This window comes from Pithys albifrons, chromosome 11, assembly GCF_047495875.1.
Source record: "Pithys albifrons albifrons isolate INPA30051 chromosome 11, PitAlb_v1, whole genome shotgun sequence".
Classification (NCBI taxonomy): domain Eukaryota; kingdom Metazoa; phylum Chordata; class Aves; order Passeriformes; family Thamnophilidae; genus Pithys; species Pithys albifrons.
Window position 1 is genome coordinate 6425081 of NC_092468.1, and position 18618 is coordinate 6443698.

Genomic DNA, 18618 nt, shown 5'->3' on the forward strand with positions numbered 1-18618 from the left:
GTGTGCTCAAGGACTGCACCCATGGGCAATGGGATGTTCACCTGTTCCCGTCACCACAAGAGTTAGATGGACTCTGGCATCACTGCTGAGGTGAGGCAGGAATGTAAGGATCCAAGCTGGAACAGCCAGATGGTCCTCCAAGACCAGCAAAAGGGAGTGAGGATTTGTTAAAGATGCTATTATGACATCATGTGTGGGTGCTTTTCTTTATGGATAAATTGTGATGATTAATCAATAGAGCTCTGGCTAATGAACACAGCCCTCAGCTGCACAATTCTCATGGCTTTAATCTATCTATGAAAAGTGAAAGGTCTGTCTCTGTGAAACAGTCTGTGAGAGTAGTGTCTTACTTTTTGGAACACATTAAAAGAACTGGTTCCACTATGATAATTTCCTCCTAACCTGACTGACTGGGAGGAATTCCCGAATTGGCACCAATGCCTACATTTATTCTGCAGAACTGTTACTGGTACAAGGATGTTTATACTCAGAATCTCGCTTGTACTGTCTGCCTCCTCATAAATGCCATCCTTTGATAAACCTCATTTCCCAGATCCACTGCCTTCAGATGAGGTGTTGCTGGATCATGGAGAAAAGCATCTTAAAGAAAAAAGTAACCACAGCAACACCCTTGTGGTGAGCAACAAATCACTTGGAGCCACTTACCTCGTCCACCTGGGCTTGTGTCTGCTGCAGCCGTTTGTTGCTGGACACATTGGTAGCAGGAGGAGGCCCTGCAGCCCCAGCACTGGTGGGACCTTGGGTAGGAGCTGGAGCAGACCTAGATCAAAACCAGATAATAAGTGACTGAGACCAGCTTTACCTGGAACACGGAAAAAGTACCTGCATCTTAGAAGAACTTTTCCATTGCTTCAACTCATGTTTTCCATTCCTGGATCACAACCCTACTGTTCCATTCCCTCTCATACCACAATCAGCTTTTACACTTTTTCTTGATAGGACTACATTGAACTCTTCCCCTCCCTTGCTGCATTTTTAAACACCAAACAATTCAGATTATCGACCCTATTTTAGGCCAATGGCCCAACTGATCACAGGCCTGACTAGCAGGGCAGAGTTTATGTCCCACTAAGGAAACACACTCTGCTCTGGGTGTTTTGTGTTAATGCAATAGGAGCCAGGGCTTCATCCCTGTGTTCCTTCTCAGTGTGCTGAGTAAAGCACTCCCCTGGTCCTTGGAGTTTGGCTGGAAATTAACCATGTAAAGTCAAAAAAAAGGGAGAGGAGAAAGAAATGGAGGAGGAATTGAGGGTGAGAATTGCACACAGCATGGGGTTAGTCATCTCTGGCATTCAGCAATGCTTAACCACCCCACCAGTGGTCCCCAAATGCCACCAGAGCAGCTGGCCAGATTTGAGCATCCGCCACAGATCCTGGGCGAGGATTTGCAGCAATGCTGTGAACAGAGCCCTGTTCTGCACATCGGTTCTTTTCTTAAGCATCAACACTGGCTTTCCCCAGCTTGCTCTAAAACAAAAGACAAAACAAAGGTTCCTTAAAATCCAGGAAAAGATCTGGAATGTTTCAGAGTATGAGTTGGTGCAGGCAAATCACCCTACTGGCCTGAGCAGGGTCCCTTACCCTTAGTCATTCTTCACACCCACACTTTCACCTGTGAAACCTTACCTCTTCTTTCAAGGGACCCCTGTCACTTGTTCCTACAGAGAAATAAAACCCTTCCTGAAGCTGCAGAGGAAATCCCTAAGCATGTGAACTGAAAAATATCACAAATCCCACTCATGCATTACCAATGCCTTCCCACAGTGACAGACTGAGAGAACATAGTGTTTCTCTGTGAATCATTGCCTTTTACATCCTGGGGTCTGATTAATGCTGCTGGAATTATGGCCTCATTAATACACTGTCAGAGTGCTGAGGGGCACTAAAGTTAGTTTCCCAAAGGTACCTTAAGCAGCAAAATTCAGTTTGACAGTATTGCCTGAGGGCTGAGATCCCAGTGGATAACACGGACCTTCAGAGGCTCCCAGAGGTGGAGCAGCTGTTTGCAGACCTGCAGCTCTGCTGGAACTTACACTTTTTAGCTGTGGGTGAGAATGTCATTGTCAAGCTTTAGCTGAAAGAAAAGAAATGGAGCCATACACTACTTGCCCATCCTTTGAGGACCACACAGCCACTATTAAAAACATAAAAAACCCAGATGCTGCTGCCACCTGCAATGGAATCACTCCATCAATGGCCATGAGCCAGCATCCCAACAGGATTTATTCTGAGTTGTCACAAAGGATCAGAATCTGACTACAATGCATATCATACACAATGCAAAACAAGGTCTTCCTGGAGCATCAGAACATTCAAAGGGAGTTCCTGAGCTAAAACTGAAATTTTAAAACTTTGCAGTTAAGGAAGTAAATAGGCATTTTCCCAATCAAAACAAGCAGAACTTTTTAAATGGAAACTTTGTGTCACTCCTACAAAAGTTAAGAGAGCTCCTCTCTTGAGCTATGCACTGATAGCATCCTATAGACTACAGAGCAGGTGAGAAGTGTTTTTTCCTGCCACATATGTTTGCTGTAAGTATAGCTTATAAAAGCAGAGGTGTTCTTGGTCAAAGCTCAAAAGTTCTGCCATGCACCTTTTCTACCCAGTAATTGTCTTTTTTTTTGCCCCTTCCAATCTGTCCTTAAATGATTTGACAGACAGTGGACACTTTCTAATTTTTCATCTTGCAGCATCCTTGCTGGCCTCTAATGTGGTTTCAGTCGCATTTCCTGGGGCATTTCCTGCATAAGGGAGGAATGGATGGGAAGAACATTATGTTTCTACAGCTGCCTGGTTGATCCAGCAAGAGTTACTGTAACTACTAAAGAGAGATGACAATCTTTATGCTAAGGCACAGCAAGCTTGTAATTAACATTCCCATCTTAATTAACTACATAAAATCTAATTCAAGAGTAACCAGAGCTGGGTGCTGCCTGCAGTGCAGAGCTCCACTTTCCAAACCTTGTGTCTCTGGAGCTGTGCCCTCCTTACACAGGAACAGCAGCTGCCTCGCTCATGGCTCGTGGGTCAGAGCAATGAGCAGCCACAGGCAGCAGGGCCCTCACTCACCAAGAGTGTGTCAATGTGGCTCCAGTTCCACACAGCATCCTTGAGAATTTGTCTTTGAACCCAAGTTTTGTACTAAAGAAAGAAACTGAAGGTCCACATCACTTGAAAGCACAAACATGCTGTATGTTGGTACAAAAATTCTAGAATGAAAGTCCAACCTGCATTTACGTAATTCTTCCTAAGTTTATATAATTCTTCAATTATTGCCTCTGTACCATGTTGTATCAGCTTATAATTTCTCAGAAGCATTATTCAAAGAAATTTATGCAAAGCATTAGCACTGTGTCAGAGAAGCCTCCTTTTGAAATACATGAAGCATCACAACTTTAAAATATAATTTCTCATGGTCTGGCACGATTTTGGGGAGCTACAAAAGAATGTAAAATCTATATGAAGACTCCATCACTGGGTCCCTAGCCATTCAACCTGTGTACTTTGATTTTTAGGAAAAAGGGAAAAAATTACCATTGATACTGAAAATCTTCATTCCCAAGAAAAGGTCAAATTAATTTTGAAAGAGAAAGAAAAAAATCTACTGGTGAAAAAGAATAAAAATCCCCAGAAAACAGTCTGAAATGGCAACCACTCTGTGATGTCAGGACACTGAAGTACCCCCTGGGAAAGTGAGGAGTACACTCACTTCAAGACAACTGCACCTGTTGCTCAGCAGCTGGGTCATTCTTTATATAACATTAATGACATCCTCCCTCCCCCCCTGCCAGGTTTTGCTTCAGTTCACACACGAGCAATCAGACTGAAAGCAGGTGCTGGATCTGTGTATCTATACAGCCACCTTGGAAGAAACCTTTAGGGACTGTCCTAGTGATTCAGCAAAATGGTCTCAGCTGACTCAGAAGTCCTCAGTTCCTCTAGCTGGGCCTGAAACTAGTAGGTCAAAATCACGACTAAGAGATTTGTCATCTCACCTGGATGTTTTGGAAGCAATTTACTACTTAGGTCTGACAGTTAAAGGGAGCTGCAACTCTAAGATAGAATTGGAGATACCCAGTGTTATTGTTTTGCATTCCAGCATTGACTGAAAGAACGTTAAGGATGATCGTGTATCTAATATTTTGGGAAACTGTCTGACACATTCATTTTTGTTCATATGTGTGAGCCACACAGGGGAAATTATTTTCTTAGTCAGGCTGGGGAAGGGAGATGCATGGTACAAACACCAGAAGGGCACCAGGACACCACTGTGGCTTTGGTACAGTTTACATAAGGATCTCTATGGCTGCTTTCAGCATCTTCTTTTATCTAAAGTGCTTTTTAAAGCCTCCAGCTACAGGATCTAGTCCCTTCCAAGTCTTTATCCTAACAACACTGCAACAAGCTAAGGAAAAACTGTTATCCCCACATATGGCTGGGAAACAGGTACAGGGAGATTGACTTGCTCAGTGGCACACAAAGCCTGTGGCAAAGCAGCCCAGCCCTCTTCATTGCCATCCTTCTGCTCCTCTCTTCTTCAACTACTGACTGGAGTGAAAGCTCACAACCTATTTCTAATAGCAGGAGTTATTTTCTACCCCTGTGTGAGAAACACAGCTGAAGTTTGTAGCACAGGGAAAGTGAGAATTACATCAGAGGGCTCTAGCTGGTGTCAGCTGGCAGAGCTCAGGGGAGGGGCAGTGAATATGCATCAATGCAGAAGATTTGACTAATGATCCCTACAAAAAGTAAAACGAAGGTGGCAATTTTCTGAGCCCCAGTGTGATTCCTCTTTTCCTCAAACCCTTTCCCCATTGTTCAAATAAAACATAAAATTTCACTGCTTGTCTTCCTCTTTATTTTTTTTCACTCTTCAGGTATCATATTTATGTAGTAAATATTTACTGTTGTAACTTACCTATATTTAAAACACTGTTCTTCCATGTGGACCCCTTCAAAAGGCATCTACCCATTTAGGCTTCACTGTTTAAGTGGAGTTTGACAGTGGTTTCAAAGGCATTTGAAAATTACATCAAAAAAACCCCTATTTAACTGTAAAATAACTCAGAACTCTCACATAGCTTTGTACTCTTGAGATTTAACTCTAAAACAATTAGTAAAATTAGCTACAAATGCAAATCCATACATTTCTTTAGTGACTAAGGATATCAGTGAGGATCCTGGACCTAAGAGTAGCTGCAGAAACAAACCCCTCTCACATTGTCCCTGGTGCCGAGAGTGTTCATCTGTGAATTGAGATGCATCGGAAAGCTTTGAGGAAGGGAGGGTCTCTAAGGAAATAAAGGAGCTCTGTAGCCCTGGGGGGTTGCTGTTAGTTTTGAACTTGCTTTGTTTATTCCTATGCAGTAACAGCGAAAACAATTTTTCCACTGATAATTTGCAAAGGGGGACTTTTACTGATGATACTTAGAGTCTTCTGCATTCTGGAGGAATTTGCTAGTTCCCAGTTTTCTCTTAATCAGATTCTACCGCATGGGATTTTATTCCTGTGGTACATCAGTTTAGCCAACACTAGCAAAGGAGCTTCCTCAGCAATCAGTTTGGCTACATGAGGTTTGACATAGTACTAACAAAATCCAGCCTAACCAAACTGTGCAAACTGAAGTTCTGTGCTTGCCTATTCCCATGCCATCTCTCAGATCAATTGGTACCTTTCATATTTAAACTCCTTAAGATTCTGGGCCTTCCAGACTTGAGCACTTACCTGTACAAACTTCACAACAGCACATGCCTACCACAGTTGTGCATGGACAGTCGTGTTTGTGTATAGAAATCAAGAGACACTGGCTATCCATCCACCCATCAATCCTACCACATTTTTTTGTTTTCCATCATGAAATGGGATAGTGTCAAATGGCAGGTCCTGTCACTCTTTCAAAACCGCACACTAATTCTGTCAGGAAAGATTTAGAGAAACTTCTAATACTCCATAAAAGTAAGTGTTCTTCAGAATTAGGTTCTCAGCCTTCTTAGAAATAGATAATTATGTTCTCTGCCTGTAAGGTGAGAGGATTCTTCAAAAGACAGCCCTGACTAAAGAGCACAATCTCCTAGTTCTGACGTAGATGCACTCAGTAGGGTAATTTGCTTTTTAATTCAGTTGCCCACGAATTGTATATATTTCAGATTTCTACCTCATGTCCCCCTCCTTCTGTTATGAACTAGCCTATTTTAATAGGCTGAATTTATCCTGGTTTTCATTCTACTAATCTCACTTTCACAGGGCAACAAAAAAAAAGCTGTTCAATAGGAGTGAAGACAGCCATGATACCATACAACTAGTTAGGCTGAGAAGATAATTAACTTACTAATAGGGCAGTATCGCTGCTGGGCTAGTGGATATTTGCATACTGGGGCTGGAGGGATTTTCAGGCTGCAGAAAGATGTTTTCTGCCCTTTGAGATCTCACAGAGTGAGCAGAATTAGCTCCCACCAAGAGCAAACAGGTTTCCTTCGCTACAAGGGAAACGTCAGTGCTTGAACAGAGATGTTGTTCTTAACTGTGCTTTTCAGTGTTCTATCTGAGCACTTCAGTATTCAGTAAAAATGTGACTATTGACAAGTAAATGGTTACAGACTTAAACTTAGGCTCATTCCATGCTGTGACTATCAAATTTCAAATGATTTCTCATGCTATTTGTAATAATTGGGTAGTAATGAGTAATAGTGAATCTGTGGTGGAAAAAAACCCACATATGAAAGGAATTAACATTTGAGATGTCTTAATTTTGTGAAGAAAGTTCTGCCTTGAACACATTTCTATTCCTTAAATATGATTTTCATGTACTACCAACAATATTCTACAAGGACTCTACCTTTTTACCAAATATTTACTCTGATCACCAGCCAAAGAATAATACTCTACATTTAATGTCCTGGGAACACAATTAAATATTCCCACCAGTTTATTATGACTGCATTAACCATCTGGTGTGCTAAATATGCACACAAAGGAAAAAGAGACGAACCTTAAGACATCATCTTTAGTTTGATCAACATTTGTTAATTTAGTAATGACTGACTGATTCACCTTCTTCAGTATCTTCTATTCAAGCCAAATGAGTATTGCTAACAAGGCACAAACACCTGAATTCTAAATCATGCCAGTTAGTCCAATGAGATTATTTTTGTGACAAACATAAGAATTTTCCAGAAAGAGTTACATTATTTCTGTATTTCTCTAAATTGTAGCCTTCGCAACAACCAGTTGTGGTCACTCAGGTGGGGTTTCAGTTAGCTGGAAAAGTAACACAAGGCAGGATTCCTTTCCTGAAATATCAACATTACAGACTTTTTAGATCCTTCTTTCCCCTTGCTGTCATCTTTTGTGAGGTCTGTGGCTTAAGATAAAGTCAGCTCCATGCAGGTATGTTGCTTCATGTGTCAACCACTGCTCGTGCTCTGCAGAGCAGTCGTTGATTTGCTTGAAGGATGATTAAGGGTTAGATGACTCAGGGTGTTAGTATTCACATTTTATATTCACAAATTAAAACCTCACAGCTGCATTACAGAAGCCAACCATGTAACATACCCTACAGCTCAGTGATCACCGACTCAAAGAAGCACCTGCACATACAAACCAGTTCTGCCGTGCCTTCAGGTCCCAGCTGACCAGTCTCACCTTCACATCTCACTGGACAAAAGAAAGGTTTAACAGAACTGTGTGGGATGAAATGAGGCAGCCAGCCAGGTAGGCAGTCACCAGTATAATCTGTAACCATCTGCCCCACTTACAACAGCTCCGTCTGTTGCTTAAACCACCGCCAGGAACTGCGCTGACCCAGACTAACCAAATCTCAGCTCTAACACTTTGTGCTACAGGTTTTAATTTTTACACCATAGCACTTGCCTCTCCAAAAGCAGTGGCAGTAAAGAGGGTTCCCCATCTCTTCCCAGGGGGCAGGGCAGCAAATTGGGGGTCTCTGGGAAAAACTGCAAGAGGGAAGGAAGAGCTCCACGTTGCTGAGCACCCACTGGAGCTGGTTCAGTGGTGGGGCAGCCCCACAGCATCTGGTGAGACCTCTGCTCACTCACTGCCAGATAAAGTGGACTCTGCCCCGCCAAACCTCTGCGTTGGATTAGCTACAGATCTGGGCAATCTCGGATCAAATTACACATGATTTTTCAAAGCTACAAGGGCTGCAAATCTCTTTACTTCAATACCCTGTGAAAAGGGTTAATTCTGCTTATTTGCTGATTTGAAACTAACTAATCTTAATACTAAATTGAGATTTATTTTAATTAGAGAATGAAAGCAAATACAGGTATAAGTAATAATAAAAAATGTTCTCTTAATATTTATATTGACATATTGTAAAAAGAGACAAAAGTAATTTACTGTTTTCTAAATTGTTTAAATCCATAATTTGCATCAGGCTGCTTTCAGATAGAATGTAGTTTAATAACAAATGTGGGAAATCCTTTATATGAAATATTCACAGTAGTTAACAACTAAAAATATCTTCAGTGAAATGTCTGCACAAAAAAAATTTAAAATGCTGTTTTGCACTGAAAGTCAGTTTTTAAAAGGAAGTGTGTCTCCAGTTCCTACATAGTATTGATTGCACCTTCTATTACTTCTTTCAAGATTTCATAATTGGCAGGTTTAAGGCTCATCTAGTAATTTCACTTAATTAGCTGAAAGAATACAAGCTTATTTTCCCCCCCTTTTTAATTTTTTTGGACGCTTTTCAATCTATTAACCTTGAGTATCCAGGTTATGATGGGGGCTAAAGGCAATAAAACTGCACAATCTGTGATCTGATTTTGTCTTAAGAGATTACTCTTTCAAGTTGGCTCAATATAGATTAAACCTAGTATAGGTAAATGAACATACTGTTACAAAAAATATCAGCTTTTTTTTCCAAAAGTTCCTTGGCCTCCATTAGCCTCAAATGTGTTTATCTTGATGCAATTCATCTCAGCTGGTGTGTTTTCAGATGCATCCCTGAGAGCTCTTCCCTTAGCAAGGTGCATTGGTAGCAAAGATTGTCCAGTTTTGCACACTGAGCTTACACACTTGGAAAAATAACACAGACTGACTATCGCAGGAAAAGTTGCATTTTTCTCCCTACAAAACTTTATTAAAGGAATTTTAGTTTATAAGTAGGAGAGTGTTTTACTGGCATAAGAAGATACAAAATAACGCCCCAAACCACCAAACAAACCAAACAACAACCCCTCCCAAAAATAACAAAAGCCCAACAAACAAACAAAGAAACAAAAACAAAGAAGAGATTCAGCAGAGAACTCAAACTCTGGATAACACAAAGCCTTCATTTTTCTTGTGCTAAGTTACTGATCTGAAATTAGGGAAAGAGAAAACTGATTGCATACACACCCTGGATTAAAGCAGACATCAGCAAAGCATACCAGGCTGTGGGGGAGAGGAATCCGAACAGAACAAAGCTGTACCAGTGTCTTACTGAGGTATGTCTGAAGCAACTCAAGAACAGAACAATAAACACACTGAAAATGCAATCGGTGTCATTGCTGCCATTTCCCTCTTCATGGAAGATAAAGAAGAAATACAATATGTCTTAAAAACAAACTATAGGATAAAGAAATAAACACCATTCATGTTGCTGGAGGAATGTTTTGACAATTCAGGACTCTAAAGCCAGAGTACATTTGAGCAAGCCTGATGATGTTAAACATCCTGGTCTGCCAAATATTCCAGATTCACAAACCTCTTGCCAACCTCCAGAGCAAACCATAAGGACACAGCTGAGTGGAAATGGGCAGCTTTAGCCAGGTCTCTGTTTCTAAACAGGAGCTGCTGTACTTGACATTCATGCTCATGTGGTATGTTTTGGTCAGACATGGCCTGTGTTTCTTATGCACAGGAGAAAGAGCATCCACTATTGCTGATTTTCCGTGTAGGCTTCCAGTTTCATGGGATATACCCTAAGGAGTAAACAGGCAGCAGCTGGACAGAGAGTGGGAGGGAAAGATCAGGGTAGAGTTTGACTCAGCCATTCCCTGCTCACTGACTCATGTGCTGGTGCAGAAGAAACTGCCGTAATTTGTTCCTGGTGTAGTCAGTTAAAAGTTAACTGTGATACAGAGAAGCAGAAAACACTCTCAAAGGAATGGCAAGATTGATATGCTTTCCCTGCTTTTAAGTAATAGTTTTTGGGTCAAGGATGTTTTCTGTGCTTGTCTTTTAAGAGACTCAAATTAAAACCTAGGAGGCTTGGGGGCTTTCCTTTTGCCTGTAAATTATTCCCCAGTGCTCTTGTTGCACTTTAGAAGGAAATCAACTATTAACATGTTCTTTTTGTTGTGTTGGTTTTTTTTTTAATAAAGAAGAGACAGCAGCAACAAAACCGCTGATAGTCACATTTCAGTCAGCAGTGAAATGTTTTCATAGCATTGATATATATATATATATTTATTTATATGCCATTGCTATTCAGTGGCTGTTTCATCACAACTAAACTTTATAGGGTAATTACCATCCTTAGTTCTATTAAAGCTTAATTATCAGAAGGCTTATTAAGCATAAGTCTTCTCTACTTGGCCAAGAGAACTGCATCAAATCTTTTATCCCACCTATTCATTACTTAAACAGCAATCACACTGTGTGTGCAAGTGTTAGAGAACAGCAAAAGTATCTGTACAGAAAGCCACACTTTCATCCTTATTTCTCACAAAATGTCATGTCCAGTTCTGGAAGAGCTTCCATACAGCTACAACTTACAAGTGACCTTGTCCTTATCACAGGTGCTCCACCTTCCCACAGTGTTAGGATTCACACAAAATATATTTTCTCCTCAGTTTTAACATCCATCAATTAGTGAAACTAGATGCAATTTAATCAATCAAATACATTAAAGCTATAAAGGGAAACTCTCATTTAAAGTTTTCATTGAATGAAAATAAAACCCCAGAATTTTTCAGTACAACAAGACCAGAGTTTTAAAGACCTTTTAAAGAAGATCTTTGAGAATATTTTGCCAAATAAATCAGTTGGAAAAGTGATGTAAATTCATTAAATACTAACAGAAAAATATACAAACCTGTAAAGTAAGATTGGTCTATATCATCCCTGTCATCTCTCATAAACTCCCCATCAGATCATTGAGAGCCTTGTAGCTTCTCCTTAGGCTGTGCTCCCACCTTTGTTTTACCATGTGCCTTTCTCTGAAAACTCTGATACTTTGAATGACCATCTTTGCTTTACATAAAGGCCTATGCTTAGTTCACGTTTCCAGAGCCCTTAGTGTGATTTCAGAAGCTCACAGGCATACTCTGTGCATCAGTGCTGAGGCTGAGATGTGGCATCTGATTTTCCAGTTTATCTGAGGTATTTAAATCAATGTTGTGCACACCTGTATATTTGCAAAATGCTGCAGTCCAGAAACTGAACTTAAATTTTGCTTTTTTTCCCCCCAAATAAATCCATAAACACTGTCTAATTGAGTAAAGACCAGTTTATCTTGGTCCTGTCTTTTTTTACCCTTGAGAAACTGCCTTTTGCTGTCTGTGAAAAAGGCTTGGACACTTTGCTGAAAATCTACTGTGAGCTGCATCATTATAAGCAGCCCTTGGGGTTCTCCAGATAAATGGAAACCATCTCCTCCATGTCTGTGGAGGGAATATCGCTATTTTGCTTAGCATTTGTCTGAAACTTGGAAGTTAATTATTTTAACAATACTTCAAAAGTAACTTGTTCCTCATCTCCTTTTTTAAATCAAAAAGTCATTAGAATTGAGAAGAAATGTTTGATATTTAAACCTGTTATGCTTTAAGAGTCAAAGACTTAATCAAAACTTGCACTGTCCATGTGTTATTCAAGTGAGAAGATGAACTGGTGAGAATCATACCTGGGACAAGGCAACCTGTTTACAATCAACCATAAAGTCCTGTTTGTACAAAGAAAGAGGTTACATCACTGAAGCATTCCCACAGCTGACACATTTCCCGCCCTCAAAGCTACTCTTCAAGCTCTCTCAGTCTTTCCATCTATATTATATCCCTTGAAGGGCCAAGTGTTACCTCCTGCTGTTACAATTCGGAAGCAGATACACACCTGAGTTTAGGAGCAAATGTTATTCATGCATTTTGTTTCCATAAAAATGCTACCCCAACCAAATATTAGGAATTATATCCACCTGTCCACAGTAAAATCAGCCTTCCTCTAGCAAGATTCAATGCACTGAATGAGTTATCACTTTTTAATTCCTATTGCTTTTGCATTTGAGTCATCCTGCTGGTGCACTGACGGAATGCAGTCCTGGCTCTACAGGTTCAGATGCCCAGTTCTTGGAGCACTCCTGAGAACCCTGTGGATGGCACACCTGATGACACATCAAGCAGAGGGAAAACATGCTGGTCTGTAACCAGTTCCCTTGGTAACCAAGTGGTATTTTAAAACAGAAAGTGGGACCACGGTGCTAAGTAAACAAATGCATACAATAAAGGCCCACACACATGACTAACTTTCCTGGGTACTGCTGACAATAGAGAGCAGTAGAACATATAAATTCATGTGTCTTGTACCTGTGAGGAACAGAAAACTTTCTCCCCAGTTAGATGGCCAAATAACACCCTCATTCACAAATTCCTTTTAGGCAGCCAGGAACACTTTGCCTCCCAGCCCTTTTCCTCTTACCTCACCACTCCTTTCCCAACTCTCTTTGACATTACAAACAGCTACTAAGCAACAGGAGGTTTGCAGAGAGTGAGTCACTCTCATGTGGCTGAAGGGCTGAGTGCGGGATGGAGATTAGTGACCTGACAATGCACAGCCCAGTCATTGTGCTTCCAGAAAACCAACATGGTCACTGAATGCAGCAAAACTTAATGCATCATGAGTGCTTTAAAAAGATATCATTGTAAGTCATGTCTTATAATTCTCACAGGCAGATGTGTTAGCCTAGAAAGAAGATTGCTGTATGTCAGATGCACAGGTGACACATGGCACTAAGCATTCCACACCACCAAGTATTCCCTGAAAGTTAATTAACCAATAATTAAATTAGATCTTTTTTAAATGGTAATATGACATCTTTGGGCTTTGGACTGATAGTAAAAATTTTGGGAACCATGCAAGGTCAGTCGGTCCCCAGTGCAAGCAACAGATTTTGATGTAACTGGGAGTGTTTCTGGCACAAGACTTTTGTTGTTGTTCGTTTGGGGGGTTTGTTTTGTTTTGGGTTTGGGGTTTTTTTGGGTGTGGGGCATGGGGTTTGTTTGGTTTCTTTGGAGAGCTGGTTTGGGTTTGGTGGTTTTGGTTTGGTTGTTTTGAGTTTGGTTTGGTTGGGATTTTTTGGCCTTTTTTTTTTTTTTGAGAGATAACTTCAACTCAACCTTCAATTTTACACATGGAATTTTACATCTGGAACTAATTACAGACATTATGTAACTACCCACCTGATGTGCAGGTACAGATTTTTCTTGAATTCATAAGATTACTCTTCTACCCTTGTAAAGGAAAAGGGGCTAATCTGACACAGGTATTTTAGTTGTGAGAAATGCCTTGATGAATTGCATTTAATCTGAAGAGTTTTCTAATCATGTAAATTCAAAGCATTCTGTCAGCAGATATGTCTGAATTACATGTATTTGGTTTAACTTATACAGGAAAAATGACAGCAACTTCAGCGCTTTGTCATCATCTTAGGAAAGCAATTACAGTAAAGTATTACTGTCACAGCTCTATGATGTCTCAGGTAATGTCTAAGGGGCTTTTAAGAGTAGGGTACAGCTCCATCTTACAGCTTCAGGTGTTCTCTGGTGCAACTGGAGACAAGAGTGTCCAAAAGCAAAGAACACTTTTGCTTGATTCATTTATGCAGTGGACTCACAAATTCTCTGTGCTAAAAAATTAAACACAGATCTCGGTAAAGTTACCAAAAGAAATGTATTAGTAATGGCTTGTTTTATTTTTATAATCTGTATGTTAGTTTGCTTGGAAATTAAATGCTTCAAAGCAGGACAAATAGTCAGTCCACTGGCTTATTTATTTGTAGAACACATAGTCATGGTATATTATCATACTCCTTCACTTTCTGTATTTTCTATGGTTGGGGTCCCCAAGGTTGCTACTGAGCCTTAACCCTTAACCCTTCTACTGGTCTAAAACATCAGCAATATTCAGAATTACTGTGTTTGCTCCCTGGTTTACGGTGTTGCAATTGTCAGCAAAAAGCAACCTTTACAGACTATATTATGAACTGTTCCATGAGGAACTAAACCAATAAAGCCTGGCTTCAAATCCAAAATTGCTCCAAAAATATCAAAATACCTCACCACCTTGCAAGGCTTTCTAAGCTGTAACAGTTTGAGTTCCTGCCATGTCCACTGGCTCTCCCCCACCCTTTCCCCTTCCCCTGAGCAGCAGAGCAGTCAGGGTGGTGAAGTCCAGGCCATCCCTGTGTGCAGCCAACCACAGTAACAAAAAGCTTCTGAGCTTCTCCTGTTGACTCTTTCTCAGCTGACAGCAATACCTGGGGGCTCATCTCTGCCTGGCTGCTGATTTCCCCCAGATTTTAGGAATTTGTATCCATGAGGTGTTTACCACTCAGTCAAGTTCAGTAGAATGGAAAAAAGATGATCACACAAACTGTATTTCCTTGAAAAGGCCAAAGCCAACACCATTTAAAAGCCTTGTAAGTAGACATCTCTTTTTAGCCTGTTTTTATGTCTCAGTGATGTCAGTGGCTCTCCAGTGGAGAAGTAGTGTAAGAAGTGAGCAGGCAATCATTCAGCTTTCAAACAATGCTGACACTTTTCTTCTGCATTCAGTCACTCAATTGCCTTGAATGAATTAACAACATGAAAAATCTGGGATGTATTGAAAGTACAAATTAAAGCATCCACCACAAATGTTCATATTGGTTTCAGTTCAGAAGAAAATCAAAAATACTTGCCTGAAAATCCAGATGTGTGGCCAGTGAATAATATGTAGTCCAAACACATTCCCATTAAGAAAAATCCTACTGGAAGAGCATGATGGAACAGTTAAATTCTAAATACTCAGAGTACTTTGAATCTTCTTGTAACAGTCAATGCCAATGGGCTTCCATCTCCACCACAGACTCACACTGTAGAACGGTAGCTGAAGGATGTGTTACTGGTTAGTAAGTAATGCAGACAAGTACATTCTCTTGTGACCAATTTGATGATAGATTTGAAGAATAATTTGGAATTCATTTTCTAATATATCTTTCAAAGGTGTACACATGGGGTACAGCTGAGGACATGGACATACACTGATTGATTAATGCAATCTATGTTTAGTGTTTGTAAGAGCATTTAATGAGCCACTGGTAACCTACTGTCTCCCAACCTTATGCATATCAGTCACTATTGTATTTTTCTCCTTTTGTTTATAGAATCTTTCAAGCATTTTAAAATCCCTAGGAGAAAAATAAAAGTGGGTAGCTCATATACAAGAGATCTTTAACTGAAAACAAAAGGTTGTGGCTTCAGAGTCACTTCTCTTTGTAGCAGCTGAAGATTTGTCTCAGAATTTATCCAGCGAACAGACCGATCTTCAAGCAGTATTATGAAAGCTTTGTAATTCCTTAAGTCAGAATAATTGGTGTGAGAAAAAAGAAGGTGATAGAATAGAAAGAAATTGGGAAAAGGAACCCTGAGCAATAAATTACTTGTAATATAATTTCTCCAGTTTTATCCACTCCAAACTCTCCAGTGGAAAACAAAGAGTGAGAACTAGTGATGGTTCCCTTCACCATTTCCTGCAGATGGCACCCAAAGATGATCATTTCTTTAGGACAGCAGCTCAAAGCTAACCCAGCAGCAGGTCCACACTGACTCTCTCACACAACACACTTCCCACCAAGGCAAAAGCAAGGCAAAGGTACCCCCTGTTATGTGCCCTGCAGTGAGGTGTGGGCTTCCTACCTGTGAAACCTGCACAGAACTGAAACAATCAGCCTCTGGAGGGAGACCCAGCAGAAAATCTGTGGCAAAACAGCTACAGAGATGTTTAAGAGCTACTAATTGGGTGAAAGGCTCATAATCAGTAACATGCCTTTTGTGACAACTTTAGAGGTTTATGGAACAGTTTTAATTAGCTGAAAATATCAAGTCAAAATTTCCTTTAAATTTTATCTGTTACTGTCTTCTGGGGTTTGCTCTTGAAACTGAATAAATATTTCTGTGTTATTTATTACACAGAGTATTGCTGTGAAATCTACACCTCAGTCAGGGCTTGAGTATTTTACAAGCTGCATTTCCTCCTGTTACATAATACAGACAGCCCAAATGTATTTCAGCCCAGAGTTCATTTATTATTGGGGGGCAAATCCTGACCCTGAGGCTTGGATGTTTTATTATTTAACTTGTGAATGTCTGAGCAAAACCTTTTAGATCAACAAGAGAGTAAATGTGCTTCTGTAATAAGTTCTTTATAGTGAGATTTGCAGTGAGATTCTGTATTGTCTCTGCAATCTTTGGAAATATTTAACTCCCATCCAATTAGGCACAAGTTCTGAACAATGAGACCCCAACTCACAATATCTAGAATGCAGGTAATATCTTGTTTGTTTAGCTTGTTAGCTTTTAGGAACAGGGAGCATCTATTGCAATCTTTGTACATGATCAAGTAGAGCAGAGACTCTGAACTCTTCTGTTATACCAAACACTAACAGTTTTAATGTGGATCTGATGTTCCTTTCAAGCACATATGGAAATTAAAGGAACACCCAAAGCTCTATCTCAGCCACACTAATCCTGTGAAAGCAGTGACTCACCTAGTAATGTCTTTCCATAAATTAGGCAGCTAAAAATGGGTAGGAAGCATGAAACCATTAACAGTTCCTGTAGTGTAAATTCTCTCACTGCATGTGAAGAAAATCCATGGCAGTAAAAATAAAAGATGAAGTTGTCAGCACCCGTCATGTTTAGAGATGCTGTTAATAATTCAAATCTTCCTCCTTTGGAGCGTATGGTTTTAGAATGAATCATTCTCTATTTCCTTTCTCAAATGAAAACTGCGGTTCTGTTGCTCACTAATTCCATATGTTTTCTTCCCAGCTATGAAAAGAGAAGAAATCAGTGTGGCCAATTGCGTGTGCTGCCAGCACCATCTCACAGCAGTGCCCTTCTGTTTTGGGTGCTGCCACCTTCCATACCTCAACACTGAGATGGACTTGACAATATACAAAAGAAAAGCTATGCACAATTTTGCCAAACAGGAGATGGAAATCACTGCACCTTTGTACCCAAGAGTGGCCTTGGGGAGCAGCACTCCCCTGTACTCCACAGAGCAGGTCAGTAGCTCCAGGCCTGGCAGGAACAGCATGTGCCAAAAGGCACCACTGTGATTGCTGCTTTGTACAAGTGGAACATGATAAAATAAAGGTTGAAAACTGAAATTTTAGGACTGATATGTAAACTTAGCTGCTGAACTAAGACAGGATGGCTAAAAAAACAAAACAAAACAAAACAAACCAACCAAAAAGACCAACAGTAGCACCAGACATAACAAAGTACAATTTTCTCCTGACACAGAAAGGATTTTAACAGACCCATTCTCCTAGAAAAAGTGGGAGCATCGTGGACCTCATACTGACAGCTGGCAAAGGCCTCCATTCTCCATACTGTAACTGTTCTTGACATACTGTCCAAGTCACACAATGGCAGCTCTCCAGTTACTCCACTGAAATTTTGTTGGCATCCTACTATCAAGAATTCTGAAAGTCAAATATTTAGCTCAAGGTCTCTTATGCACTAATTTCTAGATTAATAACATATCTAATTAAAACCATTTTTTCTATCCAGTCCAGTCTTGTTGCACCTACTTCCCATAACTTTTTGGGTTTTGGTCTATAATACACCAAATTAAACAAGATATCAAGAGAATAGAGATAGCAGTGCTTTGCTGTTAATAACTGAATTTGGTACTCTTGTTGCTCCATTCCTTCTGGACGATGCACTCACTGAAATCTATTCCTTTACACAATTCCTTCTCATCATGGGGACAGTCAAGAGAGACTATTGCTCTTGCACTTTAAAACAAGGAGAAAAAACCTCCAGTTTAAAGTGAAACTGTCTAAAAACAGGAAAGGTTTACAGTTTTATTTTTAATTAGGTGAACTATATGTAATTTGAAGTTGCCTGTGAGCAGGAAACAACACAGATCCCCCATTGGTTTAGCCACTTCTCAGAACAGCAGAGGAGCACACACAAAACACAGGCAGTATTAATGAGGAGAGAGAGCTGAGAGAGGAGGATTTACCAGGGCCTTAATCCCCTTCTCACCCCATAAGGCCCTTGTCACTCCATCCGGCAATAACATCCCTCTCCCAGCACATGGTCACAGCCCAAGCACTAAATGCTTGTTCAACTCTCCATCAGATCACCAATACAGAGGTTACCCACATCTGCAGATCTCCTGCCTTGATCAAAACAGACTTCTGTAGACAAAAACACAAGAGACACAGGTTGTTTCTTAAGAACTATGAAAAGACAAATGAGGAAATGACCCAAGACAGAGGTCAAGTGAGTGTTGCTGAGAAGGACAGGCAGCAGACACTGGGTTCTCACTCAATGTAGACATCAGTGTCGATCCAGGAGACAACCAGAAGGTTTGTGGAGATGCAA

At 40.4% G+C, this 18618-nt stretch overlaps 1 protein-coding gene across 1 annotated transcript in view; it reads right to left on the minus strand.

Moving 5' to 3' along the window:
• The window catches only part of VAMP2 (vesicle associated membrane protein 2), a 49201-nt gene that overhangs the window by 15670 nt on the left and 14913 nt on the right, over window positions 1–18618 (minus strand). Inside the window, exon 2 of the mRNA XM_071566458.1 lies at window positions 667–781. Coding sequence (XP_071422559.1) covers window positions 667–781 — 115 coding nt within the window. The remainder of the gene's footprint in view (window positions 1–666; window positions 782–18618) is intronic.